General features: G+C 37.0%; 1 protein-coding gene across 1 annotated transcript; it reads right to left on the reverse strand.

Annotated features, from left to right (window-relative positions):
• Nucleotides 1-757: 757 nt before the first annotated feature.
• Nucleotides 758-13,299, reverse strand: LOC100891226. The gene is made up of 5 exons (XM_030979010.1): nt 12,386-13,299; nt 8,073-8,181; nt 4,273-4,386; nt 3,804-3,882; nt 758-2,519 (listed from the first exon to the last, which is right to left on the reverse strand). Exons 1-5 carry the CDS (start codon nt 13,297-13,299, stop codon nt 2,428-2,430), a joined length of 1,308 nt encoding a protein of 435 aa, XP_030834870.1. The 3' UTR covers nt 758-2,427.
• Nucleotides 13,300-19,277: the final 5,978 nt, after the last annotated feature.

Here is a 19,277-nt window from a genome sequence, read left to right on the forward strand (position 1 = left end):
AAAATACAAGTATAATTGGGCATGTACATGTACCGATCATAGAGAACACTAGATTTAAAGGAAAATCATCTGTTTGGTCATTCAGTGTAAAGAATTTTGCTAGCCTGAGTAATAGAAATGTACTACGGTATAAACTGATCTATACTTTAATGAAGGGTACGTTTAAATCTGAGCTGCAACATGAAATAATCAATATCATAATTTAGTCTTATGTGATGGTATATGAAATATATGGTATTTTGAAAACTTAATGTTCAGCTATTCCAATAGACAAATGAAGAGCTTAATTCCATAAGGAGCTAAATCCATTTTTGTAACTTCAGAAAGCAAAATTGTTTACCAGATTTTGTACAGACGTATACGGAAAAGTGATATTAGAAAGTGCATTTTTTCATAATTGCTCCCCAAATTTAGGTAAATAAATTTGTTGAAAGACAGGTACTAAAGTGAACAATGTTCTGATATTTTCACCGAAAGTGGATTTAGCTCCTTTTGGAATTAAGCTCTTTAAATATGCCTTGTATTTTTCAATCAACCATTGGTAAATTTAAGCTCAAAACAAGACTCAATTGCATTATGTATCAAGAAGATTCATGAAATCTTATCAAGTTGCTAATTGGGCTGCCATAGCCAGTCAGAATTTAGTTGCTAATTAGTATGGTTTTATGAGTATGGATCCTTTCTCAGTGCTAACTTTTCATGTAGTAGGTATTGATAATGTACAGTATAACTCAATAAATGAAAAGAGGAAACAAACTGCAATTCTTAATGTTTTTATTAATTGTACCAAATGTTTAATATAAGAAACATATTCATGAATTCTAATGACATTTACACTACACATGCATTGCATATTCCGTTCATACCTCTCAACTCCTCCTAATAAAGTAATTTCTGACCTACCGAAATGTAAATACATGACAATAGTGATAATAATATTAATAATTATTATTACTTTGATATTATTATGATTTTTAAAATTAAAAAAAAGTGGAAATAATAATAATAATAATAAAATACAGTGTAATACAACATATTTATATTGCCTGGATCTAGTAAAAGTTCAGATGTTGTTTGCACAGGCTCACATGAACAAGAATATGAAAATCAAATAAATGAATACCGGTATTTAAAAAAAACATGTCCTTAAAAAATTGAAAATTAGCGCGCTCAAGAACTTGTGCATCATAAAATGATGATGTAGTTATTATGTGTGCATGAAGTTTTACTTCCTTAAATATGAGACAAGTTAATCTAGGTAATCTGAATTTACTTTTATTTGTTATAAAACTATATGAAAAGAATTACAAACAACACAAGTAGACTACATAATGAAGTTGATATTTTCTTACACTAAAATTCACTTATGTTTCTGCTAAATGTTACAGACAGTATATTATGTATTATGTATTAAGTATTGAAATTTGGAAGGCTAAATTCATTAACTGACCCTGCACCTCTAACAAGTGTTACATTCTACATGTAAGTACAATCTCTGATAAACAATCTTAAGTACTTAGCATTTCAGTGAGGAAAAAAAGAAACATGTTATCAAGTGAAATCCTTGATAAAAATATTCAATATAAGTAATTGACAAAAAGTATTACAACTTATTTCTCTATTCCAGATCTGCTCTATTCAAAATGTCAAGTCAACTAGAAAATTTTAAATTGTCAAACCTGTCTATAAAGCCTTAAGGCAATACAAGGTTAACAATAGAGGCCACTGTAGACAGGTGGCCTTTCTAGACAGATTTTACTCCACACATTTCTCTTAGAGAGGAGGAGACCACTACATAGGTGGCCTTTATATAGAGGTGGTCACTACGACGGATTTGACTGTACATTGCTGGTATTTGCTCGCAATTGCTATAATATTTCTAGCATTTACTGCTACATTTATTTATTAGAATGAGTATCGGGCATAGATCACTGCACAAATTTTTAAAACAAGATTTTTTTGCATTTGAAATTGAGCATGAATTATAGCTACAATCAATGCATACATATACATATATGTCAAACCTTTAAGGAATAAATCTACATGTATATATCTCTTACTTATATATTTGATCTATATGAATTGACTAATCATACATAATTTAATGACATCACTTGGTGCTGCTTTCCTTGCACGGTAAAATTTCCCAGCAAAAGGAAGAAATTTGCACAACAAAACACATAAAAAGTATGAAATTTTGAAAAATGCAGACAATGTATGCCCATGATTTGTGCTCTGATTAGTACTTTGCAAGATTATATTCAGCAAATAGGTGCATCTTTTATTAAAAACCAGTGAAATTAAATTTTGGAGATAATTTGCTAGATGTAAACCCTTATATTCGATGACATCTTCTATTCAGTTGGACTGGTCAGTGTTCTATGCTTTTAATTGATGTGAAGGAACATATGTGATTTAGCGAGTCCCTCAATAAACATCACAATCTGCAGACGAGAACTGAGTACAGATATTGTCCGTTGTCGTTTCTTTGTAGCCAGGTGTATTGTTCAAACCGCTTCCTAATAAATTGAGACAAAATTTTTAAAAAGGAATAGATAGTAAGACGATTATTAGAGGGCCCATAACACAAAGATAAGTAAGCAACTAAGAGGTGTCACGGTGTAGTGGATATGTTGCTGGACTGTGAATCACATGGTTCATGGTTCAAGCCCTGCTGAGGCACCATTAAAGGTCCTTTGGCAAAATATTTATCTACATTTGTTACACTCTTCACCCCGATGTAGGAAGAAAATGGGCCTAGGAAAATATTCTTTGAATGCTCGAGTGCCTTGTCCTGGTAGCTCAGCTAAAGCTGTGATAATAATATGACGGCAGGGCCCTCAGGAAGAACAGTATTAAAGGAAACCAAAACCTTCATACTAAGTTACTTTTATTGTAAAGTTTAAAAGATTTGAATAAAATCAGTGAAAATTTGAACAAAATCGGGCAAGGAATAAGAAAGTTAGAGCATTTTGAAATGACTAGTCACTAGAGGGCGGTATTCAATTTGATGACATCATCTGTGAACAACTCTCCATGCCTTTTGTACATAAAATTTCACAATTTTTTTGTTTTCTTCGTATTTATTTGTGTTCTTGATCCTACTTCATAACATGTGAAGTAGAATATCATTTTGCATTCTATATCTTGCTTTCAGGGGAGTACATTATCTCAATCACAAGAAAGAAGGAAAAACATGAAATTTGATGTACAAAAGGCATGAAGAGTTGTTCACAGATGATGTCATCAAATTGAATACCGCCCTCTAGTGACTAGTCATTTAAAAAAGCTCTTACTTCCTTATTCCTTGCCCGATTTTGTTCAAATTTTCACTGATATTTTTCAAATATCTTAAATTTTACAATAAAAGTAACTTAGTATGAAGGTTTTGGTTTCCTTTAATACTAATGAGGTTACCCTGGTTAAAAAAGACATGTTGTTGTTTGTTATTATCATTATGCTCAAAGCATAGCCAACTTTTCTGGGCTATCGGGAGATTGGTGGAATTTCAGGGAGTCTCCCGAAAAATCCGGGAGGGTTGGCAGCTCTGATAGACCCAAAAATTAAAATTTAACATTATACATGTGATGTCCACATAAAGCGGGTGATTAAAGAAACACATATTTAGCAAAGATTATGAGAGAAGCAACTGACACAAAAATTATTCTGGTAGGGCACTATTATTGCATACAAATTCTCAACAGATGATTTCATATTCCATGTGTAGTAGAAGATCTCATACCGTTATATATTTTTGCCCCCCCCCCCCCCCACCTCAATGAATGACCCTACACAAAACATACCTGTGATCAAGTTGTGAAGATTACAGTAGTTGGTTCCTTTGTCCAGCACGGCATACCATGTTTCTGACGTTGAAAATCCCTATTAAAGATTTCAATAATTAGAGAAATGATGTTGATATATGATCTATTTTATAAATATAAAAGATAGTTAATTTGTCCAGCACAGCATACCATGTTTCTGAGCTTGAACATTTATATTAAAGATTACAATGATTAGAGACATGATACTGGTATATTATCTATTATAAAAATATAAAAATTAGTTAATTTGTCCAGCACAGCATACAATGTTTCTGAAGTTGAAAATCCCTATAAAAGATTTGTCAATGATTACAGACATGATTTTAATTTGTGAATGTGGTTTCTTTCATTCTTGCCACAGATGAAAGTAGATGGAAGACAAAAAAATGTTAGCTGAATTTCATATGTTTCCGCATGTTTTCTATTCCCTAGAGGCCTTGATACTTACATAAACTTTACAGGTTTCAGAGCCCTTTGTAAACTGGAAGCTGAGGTCATCAAAGTAGTGGTTCTCCGGTGTCTCGTGAGTGGCAAGTAGGGTCGTAGCATTGGAGGATACAAGCTGAAAAGATTCAACAATGTTGACAAAAGTAAAATTATAGGTCAAGTTCACACTGAAACTGTGTAGTAGTAGTTGACCATGACGAAAGTAGGGCCTTACCAAAATCCACCAAAATTATATGAATTTTTATCAAGGTTATCATGTGTGTCAGGCACCTTGTAGTACTTGAATGGACCACATGCAAACATATTAGTATGAGCATTAGCACTTATAACATACCTGCCAACCTTTCACAGCAAATATTAGGAATCTCTCGAGGTAAAATCAGGAATACAGTCTATTTTGAAAACTTTTCACACAGAATTTTCCAGCAAAAGAGAGGAATCTAGGATTCAAAACTATAGTTTAAAGGTACTATGTCACATTTGCAGGCCAAAAAAATGAAAAGGTTAAATTCCAACGGCATTTGAAAGATAATACTAATTTAGAACTTCCCTAAAAAAGGTGGGGCTTGAAAATGTCTTCAAGTCGGAAAATAACGACTATCAGTTGTCAAATCGACTTAGGAGCTATAGAGACAATAAGTAATAGTCTTGATTTTCAGACCATTGTACCGAATGGTCATACGTTTTATGCTGCACAAAGATTCAATCAGTTTAATTTTGGCCATCACAAGAAGTGGGTTATTGATGTACATGTAGACAAATGCTCATGTAGTAATGTACCCTTTACAACTCATTTCATGAATGTTATTACCAAAGAAGAAAAAAGCCAGTCACTCACTCAATAGTGTCTGACAGTGAAGTCTAGCAAGTAAACGGGTTTCCTTGTATAATTTGAATATTAGGATCTGCTAACGTTTGAATTTCACAGATAGGACCAACGCTCAAAATACACGGGGGCGGTGGGTGATTCGCCCCCTTGAGCTCCATAATCGCCCCCATCAGGTTGCTCACGGGGGCGATTGCAAAATTAAAAATCGCCCACATGGAATTATAAGATAAAGATTATCTTTTCTGATATAACTTTAACACAATATTGAGTATCAATTTTCAAACCTTAAACCAATGAAATGGAACTAAGTTGGCGCTAGCTCTCCCATCTCTATGACTATTACCGATACAAAAAAATGGAAGCTCGCACTATATTGTGCGGCCGTCAGCAGTGGCTATACTGCGCCAGTAGTACAGGTTTGCAGGCTGACGCCCAATATCTGCTGGAGCTGGAGACGATCACGCAAAGACTGAAATATGCAGAAGTTTTTGTTGTGAAAAGTGTGAATCCTGTGAAATCTGGTGATTCTAAAAGACCAGCAAATTATGTACCTCGACCAGTAAATCAATATCGAGAAGAAGAACAAGACCAAAGATGTTGCAGGGGCGGATCTAGACGGTTTAGGGGGTTTAACCCTCCTACCACCCCCCTCCCCCCCCCCCCCCCCCCTGCCCCTTGGGCTGCCAAGTGAAAATGTGATGTGCATAGAAAAATGCCATCATGTGTCCAGACCTACACAGTATAGATGTCAGTAGATGCCAGGCAGGGGCGGATCCAGCCGGCGGCAAGAGGGGGGGCCCAAATCTTGAGAAAATATTTAGCGGCGAATCAGCCAGCCGGCGAACGGCGAATTAGTGGGGGGGGGGGGGGGGGGGGGGTAAGAGCACATATATATTTTTTTTTTTGGGGGGGGGGTCCAGTTTTTTGGGGAACATTTTTGCACCTACTCAGCCGGCCGGTGAATATTAAAGTGGGGGGGGGGGGTGTTGGAGAGGAGGACCACTAATTTTTTTTTCGGGGGGGGGGGGGGGGGGTGAAGCTCCATTTTAGCATTAACTCTCACTTTCACCTACCCCAGATAACCCTAAGTTTTTTGTTGCTGCTTTATATGTAGTTGATAATGCATGATTAAAATAAATAGAGAGAGAGAGAGAACCACCATCATTATGCAATGGTTTAGGGTTTGTGTAATGTACATTTTGAAATCATTTCTTAGCGTCTCAACCCTAAAAAAAAATAGCGAAAGTATTTTTGAGGAAAAGCATTATACTGAACTGAATAAAGAATAATAACTTTATATTGGCTCATACTAATACTGAAATGGGCTAAAGATAATGTGGTATCGGCCCAGTAAGATCGGGTATTTGTATAGAGGTATTCCAAAATGACATTCTGATAATCAACATTTTGTTCTGTTATCATAGGTAATATACGCATAATACAACTGATCTTTATGATTTCTTAACGTGGCATAGCTTCTTCTCCCCCTGCAAACAAAAAGAAAACAAGGTTATTTAATAAAAGGATCATGCGACAAAATGATCATTGTGATTCAAATGGATGCAAGGATTTTTTTGAATAAGCAATGCTTTTCCCCAGAATCTTCTTTGTAAAAAAGACTTTTACAAATCTCAGCCATGCAATTCTGCCACTGTGTTGTAAGATCACTTTCAGATTAGGAGAAGTGTATTCTTTAATGAGTATTTCAAATTGAATGGAAAGTCTCATCTCAGTTAGTATGGCTGAGATTTGTAAAAGTTGTTTTTACAAAGAAGATTCGGGTGAATAGCAGTGCTTATTCAAACAAATATACGCATCAATTTGAATCACAGAAGAGAAGAGAAGAAGATATGTCGCGTTAAAGACATCAGAAAGATCAGTGTTGTATGCGTATATATTATATACACAGGCCCCGCGGAACGTTTATCAAAGTGGGGGGCTAAAGTTTTTACGATCAGGTAGAGGGTAGCGAGGGTAAATTGGTGTGGGGGGTTCAGGATGCGGAAACCCCAGAAGCTCAGGAGTTTTAGGCATTTAATTACGGTCAGAGAAGCACAAATATTTTGATGCCGCATTTATATCACTGGCAGGTCTGGGGGGGGGGGGCGTTCTTTTGGTGTTTTCTTAAAGGTAAAATTTATGTTACTATCCTATTTTTTTACCGGTTTGGGAGGCTGGGGGGGGGGGGCTGGGCCGGTAGAATCGGCCCGTGGATCCGCGCCTGATGCCAGGAAGGCATCACTTACGGGGGTTCAAAATAGCACCAAAAAAATGCTCTGCACGTTAGTAGATGCCAGGAAAATATCGCTTTAATACGGGGATTCAAAATAGCACCAAAAAATCGCCTCGCCGCTTTGCGGCTCGTGGACGATGCTCCGCATGTTAGTAGATGTCAGGAAAACATCACTGTCTTTACGGGGGTTCAAAATAGCAACAACAAAAATTGCCTCGCCGCTACGCGGCTCGTGGACAATAAATGATAATGATAAAAAACAAGGAATTTAGGAGTTTCATGGGTACCAATTCAATGGAAATTTGTATTAAAATAAGAGCCCCCGTCAGCACTAAAAGAGCCCCCGTGAACAAAAAATTAATTTGAGCCCTGGATAGGACATACATGACATATTCATAATTCCTGCAAAGTTCTACAAAATTTGAGGTTAGCTGCAAAAGGGACATAATACCTTTAAAGGCCAAAAAACTTTTTACTGAAACAAGGTTATCTTGGTAATCATTACAAACTTTTGAAAAACAAATAAAGACCCTAGCTCATACATTTATGAGTCTGTCAATGTGTCAAAACTTTAAAAAACAGCATAAGGAGAAGGAGATTAAAAAAAAACAGAAGAAGAAGGTGCGATGAAGCAGCAGAGACAGGAACAGCTGAGGAGGGAGTACAACATAATAATAAGTAGAATATGGGGAATAAGATAAAGAAACTAGAAAAACAGAATTTCAAGAAGAAAACTCACTTTGTAGAGGCATTTCTCTCCTCCGTCAGCGCAATTATCTTTGGTGCTCCACTTCGCGATCTGTTGCTCGAGAGCCTTAGAAACTGAGGAACAGTTCATTCCAAATACCCTGTACAAAAAAAAGAGAGAAATTATTAATAATTTGATGCAAATGCAATACAGTTCACTAATTTCAACAATAACATATCACATTGGGGTGCATTACGGACAAGTATATCTACATGTATACTGACTGAGTTCCTGATAGTATACATGTACATGTACATGTACCTGTATTTAACAAAACACACTTGGCGCTGATATTTACAGGGTGCCCTTCCCCCCCCCCCCCCCCCCCAACAAAACAAAAAATAAATAAATAAATAAATAAATAAAATAGAATAGCATACTTCTAATGAATGTGGGTGTCAGATTCACTAGTACTGGAGAATCTTTTCACATTTTTCCACATGAAAAATCAGGGAAAAAATTAATATTTATTTTTCTGGGGCTACTTTTCAAGCTTGCCTGCATGAAATTAACACTCCAAAATTTGTTTTGCATTGAACTCTATGCAAATTTACAGGGGCTCTTTTCTGATTTTCGGGGCTCTTTTGGGCATTTCCAAGCTTGATAAATTTGATAGACAGGTTTTTGTTTTAGGGAGCACTTTGTGACACATGCTAATACTAATAGTGTAGGAAGAAATTTGTTCAGGATCAATAAAACGGCACTTTAAACAATTTGTATAATCAATGTCATGTCTGTGTTAAATAAGGCAATACAAATATTTTTAAAAGAAGGGAAAATGTGTATGGAATGTTATGTTTCTGTTCAATCTTACTATTATTTACAGCTTTCCCAAAGCTCAAGCATATTACCATTTTTTAAACTAAATAATGATACTTTTGCACTTTGTATCTCATGAAAATGCACTTTATAAATGTAATTGAATTTAATTCATTGATTCATCTGTCTTACCTGTACAACAGAAAGTCTTTTTCCATTGGTTGAACAACAACAAAAATTGTGTCACAGCAGAATTAAACAAACAAAAAAAACATTATTAAAAAGAGCACTGCCAGTGGATGTCTTCAACATTTTTTCACAAAAATGCATCTGAAGATAGAAAAAAATACTCAACCAGTTGTAGCAAAATTTGTATCATTTTTCTTCTAAAAAGATCTCATTTAAGAGTATCGTTAAAATTTGGGCACTGAAGTACTTCACACCGCCACTGCAGGAGTATATGTAGGCCTACAACACTGTACTTCATTCTGTCACATTCATTGGCTTCCTCCAGCTCCATAGACTCTCTACGCAAAATACATGTAGGCGTGTGACAAAATGGAGCACCCCTGGCCTGGTGCGAAAGTGTATTAGTGCCGAAATTTGCCCCATGTTATTGAAATTAGTATGTTACTTGTTAGTACATATTTTTTTGTGAGCCACCCTGTTAAACTCTTCCAAATTGCCCCCTCATTTTCCATGGCCATACATGTATAATTCACTCAGTTTGGTTTGGTTTTAACCCTCAAATTTATTTCCTTTCTATCAATCGCTCTTGACTTGTGCAATTCAACACAGAGAAGCATATATACTGTATAGCTGCTAGCTGTACATGATGCAAATTGCAAATGCTCTGATTCTGGGCTAGCTGAGCTGAGCTGAACTGAATCCGCTTATCCGCATGCACTCACCAATCGATTTTACATGATGCATGCAACGGGTATCCAAACCCGTCCACGAATATGCTGCTGCACAATGCCAGCAAAATGCCGACGAGTAAAAATACAGCTCCTCCTTTCAACATTTTGCCAAAGAAACCGCCTCTTCTGAAATATCTATCTGATAATGTCAGGCCGTCGTCTTCCGATTCATGTAGCTTCGAGTATTTCGCACTAACCATCACGAGATCACGAGACAGTTAGTCCGGTATTTGCAATGATTATATCACACAATAAGTTATTGTTTACAAAAGTACCGGTACGTACATAATGGTCCGTCCGTCCACCGTACCCACGGGGAGCGAGGCTTGTTCTCTTTTCAGTTTTCTCTATGTATAAATTTGTACATAACTGCTAGGTAAAATTCAATTATAGTAACGATTGAAATTATTTTTCATTAGGGTCTAGTTGACAATGATTTATTAATGAAATGAGTTTTAAATGTATAATATAAATGAATATGTGTAATAATTTGAGGATTTAAATGAGATGATTAAATGACTGCATCTTGAATCAGACTAAGAGTTCGCCTTAGCCAGCTGATCAAAATGTAGGTAAGAGTTCGATGTCGCCGCTCACAGGGGTTAAGGTACGTCCTTTGGCCGATTGGGGGTGTTGGGGGTGGGGCGAGGGTGCGATCCTAGGTTAGGGTTGGATGAGGATATCAAATTTGTGACCGCCCTGCATTTTCAACACATGGGATGGATAGAGGGAAAATAGTTAGGCGTTAATAATCATATACAGTATCGAGGCCAGCAATGAACAAAGAACAGCGCAGTTCTTCAATTGAAAACCAAAACAAATTAACAAAACAGAAGCAGGGAGGGGACTAAGGAATAAAATATTGCATAACTGCATGGAGTCAAATAAGAGGCGGCGCTCCCGGGGAGGGGGCAGGGGGCACAGTGCCCCCCCCCCCATTTTCAAGTACCCCCAAAATGCCCCCTAAACTTTTTAAAGTACCGACCTTTAAATATGCCCCGGTTTTAAATAAGAGGCGGCGCTCCCGGGGAGGGGGCAGGGGGCACAGTGCCCCCCCCCCCACATTTTCAAGTACCCCAAAAATGCCCCCTAAACTTTTTAAAGTACCGACCTTTAAATATGCCCCGGTTTTACAAAGGAAAAGTGCCCTTTTTGCTTAGACAAGTGCCCCTATTATTTTGTAAAAGTGTGCCTTCCCCTGTCCAACTCTAGCTGATAAGTGCCCCTTTTATTTTGACGCGTACACCTATTCCTTCGACAAGTTCCAATTTTCCTTTGCAATAAGTGTCCATTTTTCATTCTCATATGTACCCTTTTTAATCTCTAGTAATTGCCCCTTTTCAGGTACGATAAGTGCCCCTTTGCTTTAAGTGCCCCTTGTCTTTGTAAGAAGTACCCCTTCCCCTTTTAATAACTACCCGTTTTTAACTCGGGTAACTTTCTAACTTTCCCTTTATTATTGGTGCCCCTTTTTCATTCTCATAAGTGCCTCTTTTAATATATGGTCAGTGCCCCTTTTCAGATGCGATAAGTGCCCCTTTTCACATCTGATAATTACCCTCTTAACAATGATACGTGCCCCTTTTCCTTTCTAATAAGAAACCTATCCCTTTTTCATAAATGCCCCTTTTCGCTTCTTCTAAATGCCCCTATTAAAATCTGATGGGTGCCTCTTTCCGTCGACAAATGCCCGTTTCCCATTCTCATAAGTGCCTTTTCCTTTTTTTTAGGAGTAAGAAGTGCCCCATTTTCACCTCTGATAATTAGCCTTTGTACTTTTCTTTTTTAATAAGTGTCTTATCCCTTTCGATACGTGTCCCCTTTTCCTCTCATCATTAAACGTGCCCTTAATTTCAAGCGACTAAGAGCAATTTCTCCCAAAGCTCGATCGCTACGCTCGCTCGCAATTATAGATGTTATAATTATGTTGCTTATCAAAGGCCTTTTCAGTCTTCCGTAATGCGAATGTGCTTATAACCCCATCAGGATTGGGTCTTTCCTCTTTATAAGATGTAATTTTTTAATCTTAGATTTTTTTCCTCGCTCTTAAATGAATTTTCACACCATCACGTCTGATTTTTGTTTTCGCTTTGAGATTTCCCTTTGAAGGTGCCCCTTTTTTCTCCAGAATATGCCCTTTTTGTTGCCCCCCCCCCCCTCACTTTGGATGTCGCTCCGGGCCTCTGGGTCAAATTGTAATATATTGCCATTTCTATGACTTTTTGACGATCTATCAAATTGCAAATCATAATTTTCTATAAGGCCCAAAAACATGCACCCAGATGGGGAGCACTGCAATCGTTTGGGACACCAGTCCTCACATTTCTCAGAAGTTGTAAATTAGTTGTATACGTACATGTAGGAAGACGAGAATCATATTCATAATTAGATACAAAATATTTAATTAAAGGTGGTTAAGAGATCAAGAGAGAATGCCTAAACAAATTTACTGAGCCTTTTCAGTGGAGTTTTGTCAGCGCCCCTTTTTCCCAAAATGGTATACCCTTTCGTGATAAATGCCCAATCCACTTTGAAAATAAAATTGTCATTCCCTCTGTATTATTTTTGATTGTCATAAAAGCAGACGACAGTTTTCAATATTAGAATTCCGTTTATTATTCTTACCAATTCAATCCACAAGAAGCGTGTAGTGGGAAGCCTATGCCCCGGTCTAAGCGACGGGAATTACTCCTCCTGATCCTCTGGAACTTCTCAGGATCTTCCCGATGTTGCCAATTCGGATCGTGCATGCCAGAGCCATCTAGTTCCTTACGCTGCATGAAATCGTGTCCGAGTTCCTCATCGGCATCGATTTCATCATCCACATCGTCTTCTTTCACAACATCCTCCGCACCTTGTTGCTGATGAGGAGCCGCCTTCGGATGCATTCGAAGGCCTGCGGTTTTATCCCTGCCGTTGTAATAAGACGACTTCTTCCACTCTACGCGGCCATCGACTGGGTGCATGAGACTGTCATCGAGCTCAAACTGTTGCATGAAATCTTCACCAAGCTCGGTTGAGATGTCAGGATCTTCCTCCTTTGATGGTTCTATCGCAGGAGTGTCCTTTTGCTGCTCCCTGTTGGCAGCATGGGGATGCATGACGCGCTCGTCCATCTCAAGAGCTCTGGACTTTGTAGAGGAACGAGACGGTTGCTTAGCAACCCCTCTGGGATGCATGGCGCTGTCGTCAAAGTCAAACTGCTGTAATATATCCTGTCCCAAGACGGAAAATAGATCAGAATCCCTGATGGCTGGATCATCAACAGGCTTTGCATCTTTGGCTTGAACTCCAGCTACTCCAGGCCTAATTGGATGCATACCATCTAAGTCCATTCCCTCTAGTGGTCTTGCAGTTTTCTTGATTTTTGGAGGATCATGCATTTCCGAATCATCCAGTTCCATACGCTGCATAAACTCGTCGTCAAGCATTTGAGAAATCTCGCCGATATCAGCGTCGTCGTCAGCAGCAGAAGCGCCTTTGCGAGGTGATTCCTTTGGCAGTGTAGATGCTCGTTTGTAGATCTTTTTGGGATGCATTACCGCCTCCTCCATTTCTGTAGATTTCTTAGGGAATCATGCATTTTAGAATCATCCAGTTCCATTCGCCGCATAAACTCGTCGTTGAGCATTTGAGAGATTTCGCCGATATCAGCGTCGTCGTCAGCAGCAGAAGCGCCTTTGCGGGGTGATTCCTTTGGCGGTGTAAATGCTCGTTGGTAGATCTTTTTGGGATGCATCACCGCCTCCTCCATTTTCGTAGATTTCTTGAGCCTTTCGTGCTTTCCATGCTGTACATTAATAGACAGCACAGCGGAGAAGAGACACAGAAAAACTGCTAGACGTGTAGTTTTTTTAAACTCCATTTTTGTTGTGGATCGTTTTCGATGCCTGATTGACAACCTCAAATATCACCCATGTTTAGACTTTCATACTAAACGTAGTGGTTGTTTTTATAATTAATTCTTAAGTGCCTTTATCCATTTGTTTATATGCGACAATCTTTTGAGTCGACAAATGTGGACTTTGAAACCAAGATATAGATACGGGTTTTTAATCTTACCCACATAGATGTGTTTTATGATCGTCAATAAGAGATAACCCTTCATGAAAAATTGAACTTCATTGTTTTTCTAATCATGCTAATCGGAATATGATAGAGGTAATACAATACATACGTACAGGGGTGTCGATTTGTATCCGTGGTAGGGGGGGGGTGATAGGTGCCAAAATATTTTCGGCAATGGATCAAAGCAACCAAGAGCTAGAAGCGTGTGGCAGGTTGCACCCCTCCCTTCCAACTCAACACAGATAACATTTCAGAGAATATAAGAATGGTAATAACATTAATAACATGATAAATGTTAGTCCTGACTCTTGCCTGCAGTGTAGGCCTACCAGACTGATATCATCTATTTTTAAAGGAAATTTAGACATTACCAACAACAAAATCCAATAGTGAGGGATATCAATTTGTGAAAATATTATGTGACCAGTGGGCAAATGCATTAATAAGCAACCAGGAAAGTTCATGTAGACAGAAAATTCTTTATTTTCTGGTGATAGAAACATACATTTTAAGAATATTGATGTCTCCAAACAACATTCATCGTGAAAAACCCATTCCAATATTCTGTGTAAGGAGATTTCAAAAAACATAGTTCTCATTAGTAAATGAGAAACATATTGCTTTTGGTTCTTCATTTGACTCTCTTCCTTCTTTAATTAAACCAACTGAATCCTCTGTGCGGAAAACTCAATTCAATGAAACAGAATATCACTGATGCAAAATTTGGTTCTCAAAATGACAGAAAGTTTCCTCTCCTGATCTCATACAAACTGTCTGTTTCTTAAAAACATAATATAAAACTTACGTTCCAACTATCAAACAAAAAACTTCCATTATCTCCTTCTTCACCCAGATATACTTATCATACCAGATACGCTCTAAAATATTAGCATAATATTACCCTAAGGCCCTGACGAGAGCACTATTTTTTTCTTCAAAAACTACAACCATTCTTAGAAGGTGCACTATTATTGGAAGGGTGTTATAAACAAAACTTCAAATTTAATAACATTCTAACCTTAAAAAAAACATCAACTATCTTATGCATGTTACGTTTGAATACAATACATAGGCCTTCATCAGCTATTCAATAAAACAAAAATAAGTTGTGACATAATAATCTTTCTCCAAAATATCGAACTGGAGTATTCTGTTGGATTGCTTGTTTATGTACATACAAAGAGCTTATTTTCAAGAGGCACTAGATACATGTGTGTAACTTAAGAAAGAACTCTTTGTTTACTCGATTTTGTTCAGGTGTCTATGTAAATTTGTTATTAAAAGATGTATGTGTTCATAATTTCTCTCCTAATTTAGGTTAATAATTTTGTTCAGGGTAAATAGAGGAAAATGTATATCATTATCAAAAGATTTTGCTCCTTTCGGAAAATAGCTCTTCAAAATGTTTCACATGTAGAGATATAAATAAACAAAGAAATGGATGAACTCAATAAAACAAAATAGACACTGAGTATGAATCAGGGAACAAACTGAAAGGTTCGTCTCCTACATGCTGCCATTTGGACAAAACCGTCTTTCTCTTGTCTTTCTTCCTTTTCTCTCCCCCTTCCTTTTTCTTCTGCCCGTTTCTCCCCCTTTTCCCTTTTTCCCAGGTAGCAAGGTGGGTCACTAACTTGTGCCATCTGGGCTAAATGGAACCCATAATATGTATCCCATATGGGGCCAATATTTAGTAACCCATATGGGATCTATCTGGGCCCGCCCTAATGGGTCCCAGATGGGAATGAGCTGGGCGTACACATATGGGTAGAATATGAATATGCCCATATGGGTAACAAATGGGAAAATTTTGGGTTAACCCACATGGGAGATATTATCTGGGTTAACCAATATGGGTACCAGGTGGGATTAAGCTGGGCATACCCATATGGGCCCAGTTTGGTATGAGTTCCATCTGGGTCCCACCTGTCTCATATGGGTTTACCCATATGGGTCCCATTATGCTTCTTGGGTGCAGATACCTAAGGGCCCCAGATGGTTTTCCATATGTTTCAGAGAATATGGGACCCATGTGGGTCCCACATGGACTTGCTACCTGGGTTATTATCCCCTCTGTCTCTCCTTATCTCTCTCTCCCACTCTTTACTTCTTTTTCTTTGCACTTTTGCGCTTCGCTTAACGCTGCGGCTTTGTATGATGCTGTTGATTGAATAAATCGAATAAATTGATAAATTCCTGATGAAGCCGTAGAGCGAGAATTCAATTTATTCTTGTCTCATATACGGTTGTCTCATTTACTTCGTTTTCTCTTTAAATATGTACGAATTATGAAAATGTGATAGCAAAATGTGTATATTGATGGTCATCTTGCGAGTAATAACCATTAACTACTCTCATCGGGCTCTCATCGGGCTCTCATCATTAAACTGTTGGGGGGGGGGGGTGATTGTAGAGGCCATCCCCCCCCCCCCCCCACCTGAAATATTGGGGGGGGGGATATTAAAAAAAAGAGGACATTTTTTTAATTTTTATTTGGTCTCAAAAAAATCGCAACGACTCAGCCAGCCGCTGAATAAGGTCACCTTTTTTAGGTCAACCATTGGCATAATTTTTAAAAAAATACCAAAGGGGGGGGGGAGGGTTTCCTCCAAAATACACACATTAAAAATGCAAAAGGGGGAGTTAACCCCCCCCCCCCCCTGCGTCTCTGTATTTTTCCCTCGCTCTCCACCTTTTCCACATTCTATTTCTATCTAAAGATTCTTTCTCTCTCTCTCTCTCTCTCTCTTTCTCTCTCTCTCTCTCTCTCTCTCATATTTTTTCCTCTCCACCTTTTCCACATTCTATTTATATCTAAAGATTCTTTCTCTCTCTCTCTCTCTCTCTCTCCTCTCTCTCTCTCTCTCTCTCCATCTACTTCGACCTCCTGGATGGATGAAGAAATGAAAATAAAAATGTAGATAATCGATATACATGTATAATAGTTTGTGGAATATAGGCGAACGTGAGAGAAAGAGAGAGCGAGGAAGCCTTAGGGAAGGAGAGAGAAAAAGAGAGTTAATGTTAGAAAGAAAGCTATGAAGTTTAATCTAAAGAGATAGAAAGATAGAGAGGAATCAGACGGAACAATGTCGATGTATACAGAAACGGGACATTTCAGCCGATATAATCATATTACTTGATTTTATTCAGGGAGAATTAGGCAACGCATGACACTGGATAATATTTCTCATACAAATGCCTTTTAATGAATGAAATTCATTGATAAGCTTTTATCCCACAAATATAAATAGAGGTGATGAAGGCATCAAGGCATGACCCAGTTATAACAGACCAACATTGAACGTATTTATGTATTTATTAGTCTTTTTTTAGTAGGGTGGCTCCATCAGTAGTTAAATACTGTTTTCCGCGTGGAGGCCCTACAACATAATTACAAAATTGACAAACGTATTGAAAACAAACAATCCAAATCGAAACAAAATGAATTAAGTTATAACATTTCCGAACGAAAGAAAAGAAACAAAAACAACACAATGGACCAGTTCAATGATTTAAATTATTAAAGCGCCAAAACAAAAGAGTAAATGAAGAATTTGATGGCGCATTTAAAAAAAAAAGTAGGTATGATGTATTGACTCTTTGTAACCCTCCGTTGTGGGTCGAAAACTACAAAATAATATCATATTGTCTCCTCAGTAAATAAATAATGACACCTAATCTCTCTGTTTTCATTGGTAATTATTATTTCTTTAAAAAAAATGTATAATGGTGACACACCGTTTACATCGGTTAGAATTTGAATAGTCATACCCTAAAGCAATATGTATGAGAGATAAGAGATTGTGAACAATTGATTGAGAGAGCATATAGCTCTCATTTATTTCTTCCAATATGTAAAATTAAAAAAAAAAAAAGTTAACAGTATGTCATGCATAATTACATGTTTACATCCGATATGATAACAGAGTAATACATACATATGAGCTAGTATACAAATAAATGAAAGAAAAGGGTGCCTCATTGATAATAAACGTAATCAAACAAGTTGTCATCTATTCATGACAAGAAGAAGAATTATGAAATTGAATTGCAATATCAGATGATTGAGTTAAGTCCACTTAGTCCCAGGTGCGTGTGCAAGTGTTTGCTTTTGAATCTCCAATACAAGATGCCACGTTCCTGTAAGATAAAGAAGATGTTTCCACAATTTCCACAAGTTATGAATGTTGAAAATCAAGTATTGTGGTACAATAGTAATATTACACATGAGAGCAAACCTCTCTTTTTTAAAGAATGGTTTAGAAAAGGCATTATAACAATGAATGACATTGTAGAAAATGGACGTTTTCGGCCAAGAGAACATATTTGTAGAGTGCTCGGCTCAAATTCTTTGCTAGTTGATTTTATGTATACGAAGCTTAAAAATGCGATCCCAAAAATGTGGATCGAAAGAATTCAAGATGTTAATTACGCACATGACGATAAAACAAATTCACAATTCGAAGGCGACTTATACGAAATAAGAACACTTGATTTTATAAGACTATCTTCAATGAAATCTAGCCATTTCTATAGCCTATTGTGTGACTTTAAGAAAAGAGAACCAGCTGTATTAACATTTTGGGAAGGTAAACTGAACCTTGTCATTGATTTTGATTGGAGAGATACATTAAAATTTAAGTTTAAGACATTGAAAAACAATAAAATAAAACAACTCAACTTTAAGACATTTCATAGGATTTTACCCTTTAAATACAATCTGTGCAAATGGAAAATTGTAAATGAAAACCTTTGCATTTTTTGTAAAACAGCAGAATCTTTCGTTCATGTTCTTTTAGAGTGCCCGAGCGTAAAGCTTTTCTGGAAACGTATTGTGGAATTGATTGAATTGAACTTTAAAGAAAAAATTATATTAAACGAAGAATTATTAATTGCTGGTTTTGATTTCAAACATGCAAATGGATCAGATATAAATACAATCGTTGCATATGCTCAATACGCAATCTATTTGATGTATATGTTAAATTATTTTCAAGGTAAACCATACAACAGCTTTTTCATATGGCATGTTTTTAAATACGAGTTACTCTTGGATAACATCTCGGATGTTGTTTCAGGGGCTCTCGGGACATAGTATTTTTTTTGGAGAGTTTTTGAGAGCTTTTGAAATAGCATCTGGGAACTAAGGAAAATCTTCGGGGATATTTTATATCACTGAAGATTTTCTCTTAATAGTTTAAGAAAATACTTAAAGTGAATGTAAAATTTTGTTATGATGTAATGATTTGTGTGTTGGTTATTTTTGTAAATGAATAAAGTACCTCTGACAAGAGGAAAATAAAAAAATAAAAAAAAAGAAGATGTATGTTGGTTATCATGTCACGACACGCGCCTGTCCATACTCTTTTCTATTCGAGACATTATTCATATCGTAGTGATTCACTAATAACATTATTTAAAATAACTATTTGTCTGTTTTTGTTTG

The sequence above is a fragment of the Strongylocentrotus purpuratus genome, unplaced genomic scaffold (genome assembly GCF_000002235.5).
Source record: "Strongylocentrotus purpuratus isolate Spur 01 unplaced genomic scaffold, Spur_5.0 spur5_contig_816, whole genome shotgun sequence".
In the NCBI taxonomy this organism is placed as follows: Eukaryota; Metazoa; Echinodermata; class Echinoidea; order Camarodonta; family Strongylocentrotidae; genus Strongylocentrotus; species Strongylocentrotus purpuratus.